The sequence below is a fragment of the Rhyacophila brunnea genome, unplaced genomic scaffold, assembly GCF_057557595.1.
Source record: "Rhyacophila brunnea isolate RB1 unplaced genomic scaffold, BYU_Rbru_1.0 scaffold_7, whole genome shotgun sequence".
Lineage (NCBI taxonomy): Eukaryota > Metazoa > Arthropoda > Insecta > Trichoptera > Rhyacophilidae > Rhyacophila > Rhyacophila brunnea.
Genome location: NW_028233339.1, coordinates 13,770,976 through 13,784,103, shown reverse-complemented (window position 1 = coordinate 13,784,103; position 13,128 = coordinate 13,770,976). Strand labels below are relative to the sequence as shown.

Below are 13,128 nucleotides of genomic sequence, written 5' to 3'. Positions count from 1 at the left end.
GTTCGAGCAGAATAATGGTATAGCCAGTAAATGCGGTTTAATAATATTTTCCCAAATACTGGTGACAACCTATTAAGTGCACGAATTGCGTAATCAAAACACAACATAGCACATTGCATAGTGAAACTTTAGTATAGCAATAATGCTTTGAAGCTTGTAGGCCTAAAGCGTTATGGTTAATTAGATTTGACGAGCTTTGATGTTAATATCATAAGGTGTGTATTCACAGCAACAGAGACGCCACATCCTTATAATATTATGCATTGTGTGCGGCGTACTGGGCGGCTCAAGGTAGGGGCGGTCACAGGTTGTCTCTTGAATTTTATTTGTCACTATCGGCTGTGGTTCGGCGGTCGTTATGGGTGATTCATATGTAAACATTAATGTCAGATAAGTTCTCATTTACAAGTACCCTAACAAAAGTGAATGCGTAGTCTTAAAATGTTAGTTTGTTTTGCAAAAAATACCCTTTATTTTAAAAAAAATAGCCTTTAAGTTACCTAATACGCATTTACAATATAATATTATAATATGACATTATACAAAGGTGAATTGGACATAATTGATTTTGAAAAAGGATATTAATTGTATTGTGATTCATGCTGCCAGTCTGAATATAAATAAAATTTTTATTTAATAAACTATTTCTCTTATTCAACGAATAAGACAAGATTTGAGAATGTAACATTCTATATACTGAATATCCATTATTTGAAAATATCTCATGCATGTACACACTATAAAAAATCATTTTATAACGCAATTCGATAAGCATTTCATCTAACATAACAACTACTAGTTAAAATCATCGTGGTTCAGTAAGATGCCAGTAGCTTAATTGGAAAAGCATACTGGCGCGAATCCAGCATATGCAGGTTCAAGTCGCGTGGTATTTTGTTTTCTACAAAATGGTTTTTTCTAGTGTATATAAACACTAGCATGAGATGTTTTCAAAAAAAATAATTTTTGAAATACGCGATGTTTATTATAATACTCGTATCTTACAATTATCCATCGGATTTTTGTTAGTAGATTTATTCTATTTAATATGTCGGCCCTGGATGGCAAGGTGCCCGCGATGGACAAGCGGTTAAAAGTTCAAATCCCGTGTCTGTCAAATTCACATTATTTTGGACTTAGAAAGTAGCTAATACCCATTTCTAGTAAAAACATCTATTAAGCAACTTCTTCGGGATGCGGAAAAGATTCAAATGGGATTATAGAAAATCTGAGATTGCTGAAAAAAATGTATTCATAGCACACACATTCATTAGCAATAGAGGAATAATTGTGATAAAGGATGACAAATGATACTAAAGAAACCAAAGCACTCAAAGAAATCTTAATCAATGGCACTCAAGTCGAGTGGATCAACAACTACGTCTATATTGGACAACAAATTAATGTCAATTTATATATCATGGATAACTTGCAGAATAAAACTGTAATGGGGCGAATTTGGGTGCCTGTATAGTATCTTTAAAGGTGAACTCTCACTATCTAAATCGTAAAGTATTGTAAAATATATGTGAAACATGGACCCTAAATTTAAGAGAAATTCAAAAACTTCGAGGATAATGAGGCAGACAAAAGTATGCGATGTGAAAGAGGTAGCCAAGATTATGAAATGGCTATGGGCTAGATATTTTGCTCGATGAGTGGAAAAGCGCTGGATAAAATGTATATTTGTAGTCATAGAGTGGTACCCCAAGGGAACCAAACGACCACGGCCTAAAATATACTGAATCAAAGAACTCATAAAAATACACTTAGCAGCGAAGAACAAGAGCCCTAAAATAGTGAAAAGTGCTATGTGAGGCCTTTATCTAGCATTGGATCGACCCCGGCTGATGATGACGATGATGACATTAGTAACAGAGTAGTAATCATGTTTTAAGGTTAGTTTAAATCTGTGGTGCTATAGATATGGTATAATTCAAAGAAAATGAACATGAGTATGTGGCAAATCGCATAATATGCCAGCTAATCATCTACCCTAAGAGAGTTTATAAACGTGTCGCCGTTCTATGACTCACTTTGTTTTAACCCCCCTTTCTGTTTATCCCTATATTCGTATGACGCTAAAATAATATCGTGAAATGCCCTTTGGCCCCTTTACCTAAAGCAGCATGATACAATATATTATTATGATTTTAGTATAGGCACATATAATTTACACGTGAACTATCAACAAATACTGAACGCTTAGGTAAAGAGTAGGTAATATTAAAAAAAACAAGATTTTAAAAATATAATCATTCGAGAATGAAAACACACATAAATATACCTTCTAATCTTGCTTGTACCATCGCTGGTTCAACTGGAGCCTCTTCACCTCTTCTGAAAGCTTCAAGACCAAAGTCAGAAAGTTTCACGACCCATCGCGAGTCTACGAGGCAGTTTGAAGACTGCAAAGCTCCGTGATATCGCAGCGGTGATTCGTGTAAGTAGCTCATACCCTATAATCATGATAAATACTATTTAATTAATGTCATATTTATATACGAATTAAAAAATATATTGTAAATTCTCACTAAGAAAATTAAAAAAAAATAAAAATATGTATAAGACGAGAAAATTAAAAGATTTTTTTTCTTTCATAAAGACGTATACACCAGTGGGTCTATTCTATGCTTATTGACCGCTAAAGTGATAAAGTGAAAAATATTATCAAACTTAGGGTAGGTTTGTATCAAAATATTAGCACTTATTGTAACAATTACACGAAGCCGGTTTTTATTGTTGCAAGAAGTGCTATATTTTAACAGCACCTATCTTGCTGCTGTTAAAATATCGCACTTATTGCAACAATAAAAACCGGCTTCGTGTAATTGTTACAATAAGTGCTAATATTTTGATACAAACCTACCCTAAGTTTGATACTATTTATCAATTTAGTGTTCGATAAGTATAGAATAGACCCACTGATTATAGAATAGGTATATTGCAGACTAATTAATGCTCGTTGTTTATATGATAAAACAAACATTTTATATTTTGTATAAACATTCATTTTTCTATCCGTGTTGAAAATACATAATTGATTCATATACAATCGTATGACATAAACAAATAATTGGGGTTCGGATTATAGGTCAAAGAAATTTACTACCTGCTTATGATTAATAATAATTAATTGAGTTGATAATGATAATGTACTGATAAGTGTGTCGTATAAGTCAGTTTCATTATACGAGTAGATAATTAATTTGAATAGGTATACGTAAGGCCTTGTCCAGATCGCGCGATTTGACTCGTGCGTACTCCAGGTACATGTGACCTCATTGAGGCGTCCACATGTACTCGCGCCATGTCATTGGTCGCGCGACAAGCGCATGCAGTCGCTAGATTCTCATGTACGTGCGTATTACAGGTGAGTTGAGGTGAGGCGACAATAATTGCAACAATTATTTGATTATTGTTGCGTCTCATATTGAATACTTGTAAACTAACGCTTATAAAACGCGTTATATGAACGCAGCACACATTTGGTATTCGCGCGTAAAGCGCGGTGAGACACGCACCATCTGGACAAGGTGTGCCAGTGTGTTTTGTAAGTACAACGAAACTAACTATGATTTTTTACATATTGAAATGCCATGAAATAGTCATCATTGAATCTCATTTATTAACATGTTTTACACACACACATACAGATAAATACAATTTATACATTTGTAATAATAATAATATATTTATATTCGAATTAATAATGTTTCGTTTCAGTTATTTTGCCTTAGGCCAATTACAGGTTAATTACAATGTTAGATTAACCAGAAATGCAAGGTAATAGGTACAGTTATCGGTAATCGAGTAAATTTTACAAATTGAGTTGTATTTCGTAATATCATAGAAAAAATCTGAGTGCTGAACAAAATGAAGAGAAAATAGAAATATCTCGACTGGCGGCTGTTTGCGAACACTTTTCCCTTTCTCTATATATTATCTTGTCGTCGCATCGTAAAGTAAAGAAAACTCACTCGCCAGGATTGCCAAGTTTCAATAGTTCTTTGATATTTGAGTGCGCTTATACAAGTTATTAGCTTATTACTTTCGCTGGCTACTTCTCTTCAAATTATACTCAATAAATATTGCTCGTCGTACGTTCTGATTCCATTGTCATTAATATCTATTTATTGGGAATTTTTGTTTTTCAAATGTTTACACTGTTTACAGTGGTTTTGACATTATTATGAAATGTCGCTGACACGATGTTAACATCAGCTGTCAGGTTATACTTTATCATTGTAATAATTTTATTATAATGTTGTATGAAGGCAAATGGAAAAGGAAGATTAGTGTAAACAATTGAAAGTGAATTGAATATACTAAAATAACCATAATGCGTTAATGCTGCTAAATTAGTGAACTAAAAATTCATATAAAAAAATCTACCAATATAGAATCTTGCATGCTCCCTTTTCCTTTTCCTTACAGATGTTATGAGACGAAAAATTCTTTCATTTTTAAAATCTCAATAACCATTGAACCGGATGAAAAAACCGATTTTATGATCAAATTTACTTCTTTGGTGATGAAAAAATGTCGGAATTGTGAGTTTTCTTACTACTTTGCAAAACCAAAAGGGCGTAAGTGACAATTTGAAAGTATACATTAGAGTAATTCGAAATAATAGTTTTATTGGTCTTTCGTACATTTTTCCTTTCTACTACAAAAAAGTATTGTGGCTTTGTTACGGAATAACTTTTGCTGACGTGCTTTAATTATGCTGAAATTTAACATGACATTTTAATAATAATCTAATACCACTAATAAATTTTATTTTATTTAAAAATAATTTTAGTCCTAAGAAATCATTTTATTGCTTTCGTTATAGTTTTAAAGCATTTTGAAAGTTGCTATTCTAAAAATGTACTTACCCGTATTATATCACCAACCAATGAAGCAATAAACATATTATCCAGCTTCACATCTTCATTATCCAATATATCCTGAAAGAAATAGTTTTATTAGGTATTACAAGAAAAATGTCACATTAAAATCACAACATTTCTTGACTTCGACGAATATTAGTACCTACTGTATTACTAGAGTTTTAGTACCTATAATAAGTTTGTGTTGGTATAATAATTAATAATGGAAAAGCTCATTATTACGGGCATTAAATTTTAAGGGCTTAACCGGAAGTATATGAGAGCTATAATAAATAATAACAATTGAATAATTATTCATATCTGTGGTATTGCGGTCAAACAATATAACGACTGAAAATTTATACTTTTACGGGATGTTAAATTGAACACTAAGAATGCGACTTGTGAATCCATAAAGTTCTATGATAATAAATAGTCAGCAATTTGAAATGAAATACATAATAAAATTTGAACTGCAAGAGAAGTAAACTTAATTATTTTAATATAATAATGAACTGAATGGACAACAGCTTTAAATAAAAATGATTTCAAAGTTAAAATTTAAATGTGAATGAGATTGTATATTTCAAGAACACATAATTAATATTTTGAGACTTCTTATAACAAAAACCGATCTGAGTCAAAATCCAACAAAACATACGTACATAATATTCGCAAATTGTAATGATCTGTTGCAGTGGTGCACAACCGATTTGAAAAAAAGGCCCAATTGCCCATTTTCTAAATTTTCATGGTCCGCAGTGGGTAAAAGTGTTTAAAAAATAATGATATATAATCTAAACGAGTCACACATTATATTATTTTAAATTTAATAGCTACATATCAGCTACTTCAATCACTCTCCACTCTGCACTACGCACATATTTATTTGCATGATAAAACTTAGTAGGTATATAGTAAATTAGAATTGTGTTGTCTTCAATGAAAAATTTGGTGATACGGCGAAAACACGTTAAAACCATACGTGAAAAGTTTGAAAAAAATATTTACAAAATTTGTTTCATTAAAGTGATATAAACAAAATTTCACCAACTTTGTATGTCCAGTTTTATTTTTCATACAATTATTGCAAAACTTGGTTAAACGGCTAATAGAAATGGGATTATAGTTCCGATTTTAAATCTAAAATATGCTCTAAATAGGAAACTAAAAAACACTTGACGTTATTAATTAATATTGAAATATGGACGGTTATCATAATTAGACGGTTCTTATATCTACCTATATTAATTGAATTAATTTGTCACTCAAAAAAATATTCTTAAGTTTTAAAAATACAAGTAGGTACTTACTTACTTATATATCTGCATATTATGTTATACAACATTTCCCTAATTAAAATCGATGCACCTAATTCACATTTTACAATAATGACCAGCGCATCTATTCTACACGCAAACTTGCTATCGACGGCTATCGAGGATGGTTTATCATATTTATATATTGGGATATTATAATTGTTACAATAAGTGTTACAGCACGGCTCTTGGCTGTGTTAACTTTTAGAGCGAGATAGACAGTTTAGACGTCTTATTCTAACAATTATAATACCTCAATACATAAATATGATAGACTACCCTCGATAGTCACCGATAGCAACCTTGTGTATAGAATAGATACGCAAGAGCAGTTTCCTTCTTATACGACATTGACAATAGTTTAAGTACAAAACTTAAAAACGTGGTTAACTTTTGGTATATAGGTAGGAGTAGGTACTGTAAGATATCTGAATAACATGTTATCTAATTTCCACCAATTTAGTTTTGAAAACAATCTCCGTTTTGACAAATCATTTTATGACATCAGAATAGATGTTTCATGATTTAGAAATGATCATGAACATGAATATGAATAATATGGACAGTCCCTGCAAACGTTTTCAACGTAACTTGAATTTCTTGTGTTCTCGCTTCCTCAGTTATTTTCATTGTTTAATTAACTACCACCAATATTATTTCTAAATACAATAATATATTGGAATATAAAATCTTACCTTGAGGCTACCCCTATTGCAATATTCTGTAACTATGCAAATATTGGGCGATTCTGTGCACGCGCCTATAAATCCGTTGAGATTATCGTGGCGCAGATCTCGCATCTGTCGGTGGGAAAATATTTATTAGCGCTCGCTTTTTTTGCACAAAAGAAAAGAATTGGAAGAATGAAATATCGATGTGGAAAATGAAAAAAAATACTACCGACTGAATTTGGGAATTATTATTACTATTGTAGGTATGCTTTTTTTTAATCCGAGAGATTTTTCCTCATAACAATGTTGACAGCAATATTTCAATGAAAGCTTTGTGAAACAAAAAAAAATCGCACGTTAGCCTTTTGTGAAATTCATGACTTAAATATTATATTAATATGAAACAATAATTTTGCTCCTAAAATGTTTCTTTTATCCACTGACAACAGATAAAGGATATTATTCTCCATTCATTAACAACACAATAGTAACATATTTTTTTTCAGAACATGTCCGATCGTAATAAGATCATAATATGGGCCTCCACAGAGTGAAGGTTTGTATAAACAGATTTTTTTTTACGAGAAATGGATGTCAGCCACTTGCTCAACCTATTAGGTCAATACTCTGACTCATACACAAATTGAAAAACAATATGTGTATTGGCAAGACCCAGGATTAGAACCTGAGACCCACGACATTATAGGCCAACGCTTAAGCCACGCGGCCATCGTGGGTATTTAAAATATTGGTATAAACAATAATTTATTATATCTATTCATTATTTTTTGTAAAATTATTCTTTTATATCCAATATATGAATTAAAAAAAACTTGAAAAACATTAAATAAATCAACGATGGAGCAAATTCAATATACTTACAAACATGATGGGTAATGGGAAAAATGTTATAGGTGTACTATTATTTGAGGTTTAAATTTACAAACGTTCAGAAAACATATTTATGTAGAAGAGTTAAATTAATATTAATTATATAATCATTACTAGGATATGTTATAAGTTGTTTTAAAATTAAAAGCTCCTTTATCGTGTTTTCAATATATACAAAAATAATTATATAAGTAGGATCTAATGATTTTTTTAAATTTTTAATAATATATTACAGAATCTAGACCAGGGGTAGTCAAACTGGTCCCTACCGCCCACTAGTGGGCGTTCCAGCTTTCATGGTGGGCGGTAAGGGTTTTAATAACGTTATCAGACTTTATGCTTCTATGTATGCAAAGTATAAATAAAAAGATAGATTTAACTACAGTAAGTTGTTTTATAAAGATTTATTCTACCAAACTTAGCGAAAGTCATAAAGTATTTGGGAAGTAATTATTATTATATGCTTTAACTTGCTGTAACTCTGTTTTATAAATTTTATGAAGTAAAGCTACTTCCATACTTTATAAATCACCATTACTGTGGAACCGGTGGGCGGTTAGAAAATTTTACTACTAACAGAGAAACAAAAGTGGGCGGTAGGTATAAAAAGGTTGACAACCCCTGATCTAGACACTGTACTATTCAATTCCAATAAAATTTTCATTGTGTATGAATAAACTTTGTATACAAAAATAATAAAAAGAATACAATCAATACAGAGGTACAATCCGAAGCCCTTTTGTATTTCTTTATATTAGTTGGATGTCAATAAGAAAATATTGCTTTGTACGTCTCAGTATGTAATATAAAATAAAACAAGTCTAATTTAATAAATCCACCGCAACGACTATCGATTGTTATCTTATTCATGTACTAACCGTCTTTAGTTCCTTTTTCATTTCCCTAGTGATGTCAATTGATTTTTTCCTAACGCGTTTCAGGGCCAGCACTCTTCCCTTGTAGATGCCAACTTCTGTGAAGATTGATGAGTATCGAAAGTCCGCGTCGGGATTTGAACTTAATGACACTTGACTCGTGCGGATCAGTGGTTGAAGAGCCTAAAAAAATATAAATTGGTTGGAGCTTTTTTAAAATGGAACCCTCCAAATAGAAAGAAAAAAGAACACATGTTAACCATACCCTGATACAAGAAGATGATTTACTCAAATTGGCATGATAAATATGAAGGTAATAGTTGAAAAGTATGTTGTATCCATGGCCCCCAAATCCTGAAGCGGGCCCCCATGCTAGGGGTTTTGTTTTGACTGTTTTGACTGTTTAACTGAGTTAAAAATGTTCCTCTGATGCGGACGAAACCGGTCCCAATTTATTGATAAAAAGTGGAATAAGTACTACAAAAAATGCGTTTTAATAAATTAAACAACAATACAATAAAATCTATCTTTAAAAAACTGACTTAAATCCTTTTGCCACTCTACAGTCGATGTATAAATATAAATACATATATAAAATATAGAAGTAACGTAAATAAATATGTGAAAAAGTATATTAAGGTACTTAATTTTAAATATTAAATGCATTGTTTTTATAATAAAATGAAACTCCATATTATTATGCTGCTTAAATTTAATATGAACGGGTAAAGTAGAAATGAATGGTATTTAAAACTATTATACCAACAATGGAAATTTAATAAAACCCCGAAGTTTTCACGGTCGGTTTGAATGAGATAACTTTGTCCGTTTAACCATCGCTAAAACAAATTAACCATTCAGCCCTTGTAACAAGACCGTGCAATTCTATTATAAGGAATCGATAAAGTATTCGTAAGCAGCAAAAAGCGTTGCCCGTTTCGCCGATTCGATCTCAGCCGACGCAATAAATTCGAAGTCACTTTCGCGGGTTTATTTTCGCCTGCTACTCTACTCACGTCGACAACTTCCGGTACAAAGTTTTTCCTTCTGTGTTTGAATACGGCGCGGCGCGTTCGGCGTCGCGACGTGCGAGCCACGGGTAACAGACGCCTCACGTAGCTGAGAAGTGTCAATGTTTTAAAAACTATAAAAAGATTTAATACAAAAACAAATCGTTGTATTAAAATGTAATATAACGAAAGTTGTAACTATAAGAGAATTTAGTTTATCTGAATCGTACGGAGAATCATAGTTTCTTTTTGTAATACCTCAGAAAAAATACACACGGGCAGGCTAGTTAGTAGTTCAGGGGCTTCAGCAGTCACTCGAATAGTGACAAGGTGTGAGGTTTGTATCCTACTTGGTCTAAGTATAAAGCTTCAGTGGGGGGCGTGCGGCGTGTATGTTAAACAAGTGCCCATAATATGCACGCTGCACGCTCCGCACTATAAAACGCTGCCCACTGAGGCCTTACGCTAACTTTTTTCTAATACGTATATTTTTGTGAAGCATTTAAAAATTGCGCATTTAAATTTCAACATTACTAAAAGATAGATAATATGTCTAGTCAGTATTGGATAATAAAAACAATAATGATTCAAAACACTTTCTTTGGGATTCTGGTGAATACCATGAATATTGCCAATGCTCGTCGATAAATATAATAATATATCAGCCAAGGTAAGAAAAGAAACTATTTATAAGGAAAAAATCACGATGCAGTCCCTTCTTCATTTTTTGTATAGGTCATCGGCAAAAAATTACCTACATTTTTTATTTAATATGTGAGAAATGTCATTATATGGTGATGATAATACGTTTTCAATTTTAAATTGGTTTTCATTGGATAATTTTGGAAAGGTTTATAATAATTAATAATAACTTATTTAATAGAAGGTACTTATGACTAAGTATATTCGCAAGTGCGTACAACAGATTTACACAAACAATATATTAATTGGCCAAGTTCTGTAGGAAAAGTCAAGTGTGCGTCGGCAGGCGTTCATTGTTTCGCTGCGTTCGTGTGACCTTAACCTTCCAGGGTGCGCAAACTTCCGGGGCGTTAACCTCCCCCGTGCGAAGAGATTGCTTTTCCGCCGTGACCTGACGGGGCGTTAAATTGCCCGACTCTACTAACTTATAATACATCCCGTTCATATGCTAAATAAGGTGAATACTCACTTATATACACCATGGTTTCTGAATAGCGCATATGTAAATAGGTGGGTGAATTTATTTAATGCACGGATTTATCGACTTTTTGCAAGATAAAAGGGTGTAACTCTCAAGGACAAGATTTTATAGGCAGCCTACATAAAAGAAATATTTTGAGCCTTAAAAGAAATAAAAAAAAAACTATACACATAATTTTGAAAGAACACCTAAAATTAACATAATAGGACTCAAGCTGCACAAATCCTTTACTTTCAATGTCTCTTAACAAACCAATAATTAATCTATAGATCCAACTGTCATTCTTGCGAATATTTCTGCACTTTCCGAAATGTTTTAAAATCTGTCAAGTTCATGGTCAAAGATCGTAGCATTTTCTAAATAAAATTTGAAGTCGTTGTTAGGACATATTCACAAGAATCATAGTTGGATAGACCGCTTAATTAGTTACGGGCACACACCTAGAAAGCAAAATATGTGTACTCGAGACCTATTCAGTCCAATATTATTTTTATTATTTTATGTAATCATTATTATTAAACATATTTTTACTATCTTGTTAGACGTTATTATAATATCATACATATTATATGGCAGTGGCGAAGGGTGACTTTTGGAAAGAGGTAGGCTGTGGAGATCAGAGAAAAAGAGCATACTTGTCAAGTATACTTACGGGAGATAAGAAGATAATACTTACGATATTACTACTGATGAATAGGTGCACACTAAAATGACAATGACACACTGAACCATTTTACAACTGCCAGTTAAAAACGAATATTAATCATATAATTTGTTGTGATAATATCTAATATATTTTTTTTTGCTGTGTGCCTTAATGAACCCTTGAGCTTCCAGCTTTGATAATATATGATTTTTTAACAAACGTCAAACTCGAGAATGATATTCTTAAAATGTGGTCTGTCGTACAACAATTTTCAAAATCATTTTGAAAAGTAGACATTTAATAAATACTTATATATTTAAAGCACTGACGAATGACTTAGGGTACAACATAAGATAATCTATCCACATTCAGAACACAATAAATCACTGAATTTTGTCTTACAAAATAAAACTTCACCACCGTGTTTGGAACAATAATCTGACTGAAATAACTTAAATTAATTAATTTATTATTTGCTTAAAGCGGCAGGCATAGACAATAAAATTTACATAAAGAGTTGAAAACGGTCTCTCGAGCGCTTTCCAGTACAGCTTTGTAGACTTGCCTGAAGAGATGAGTCATCATAAGTATAGAAAACAATTTTCGATTATGATGTCAATAATCGTCATTCAAAGAATAAAAACAGATGTCGCTACTCGCTTGTAATTTTTCGTTTGATTCTAAACATGACTAATTTGAACAGTCGCCATTCTATTATTTATGTATTTAAATTTGAAATAAATACTTGAAGATATAGTTTTCTTGAAGGTAGGCTTTAAATAATCGCTTAGTATGTAGCCTTCGCCACTGTTATATGGAAACTTTAGTAGCTACTACATTTTTGCTTTAATTTATTTTTATGCATATTTATAATCAATCTAAATCAATAAAAAAATCTATGATTTTCATAATAGGTATTATTCTTGAGGTTTTTCAAAATTATGTAGGTGGGTAATATGTTAGAATTTTACATTTTTTAATCGTGTAATTTAATTAATCAGCTAATTTAATAAAATAATAACAAGATAAAAAGAACTTTTTATATACAACGTTTTTCAATTTTCTGTTGAATCATATAAACTTGACTTGACTTGACTAGCTTAAACGATCAAAAAAAAAATGTACCCGATAGAAATACTGAATAATGAAACGTCATTTCATATTGATTTCCTTAGTAACACACGTATATATTATATTAATAATTTAGTTGCTAGGACCACCTAGCATAGTGGTAACGAAATAACTTTTCATAAAAAACAGAATTAACTGAAAATGAATTAAATTCTACTTAAAGATGGTGTTCTGATATATTCTAAAAGTTTCAAATGTCTAGCTAGTCGGGAAGTTAGTTAAAAATCTATTGCAAGTTTTGTACCGGACAAACAATCACCGGACAAATAAGAATACGAGCAAAGAAAAACGTTGTAATGTAAAATACATTATCCTATTATTACTTTCATAAAAAAAATCGTATTTTTTATGCGTTAATTTAGTATTCATTTATATGTGAGTTTTCTAAATTATTATTATTAAATCGAACATTTTTATGATTGAAAAAATTAGAAACAATCATTTTTTTTAAATTAAATTAAATTTATAGTAGGTATGCAAAACACTTTGCTTCGCTACATTTTAGGGTTATCGTCATTTTCGTACTTA

The 13,128-nt window shown here is 31.5% G+C and overlaps 1 protein-coding gene across 1 annotated transcript in view; it reads right to left on the bottom strand.

Annotated features, from left to right (window-relative positions):
* Positions 1-13,128, bottom strand: part of LOC147064519 (guanylate cyclase 32E) — a 264,366-nt gene that overhangs the window by 33,580 nt on the left and 217,658 nt on the right. The window contains exons 13-16 of the mRNA XM_085957667.1: positions 8,634-8,813; positions 6,889-6,993; positions 4,881-4,952; positions 2,288-2,459 (exon numbers count right to left, since the gene is read on the bottom strand). Coding sequence (XP_085813793.1) covers positions 2,288-2,459; positions 4,881-4,952; positions 6,889-6,993; positions 8,634-8,813 — 529 coding nt within the window. The remainder of the gene's footprint in view (positions 1-2,287; positions 2,460-4,880; positions 4,953-6,888; positions 6,994-8,633; positions 8,814-13,128) is intronic.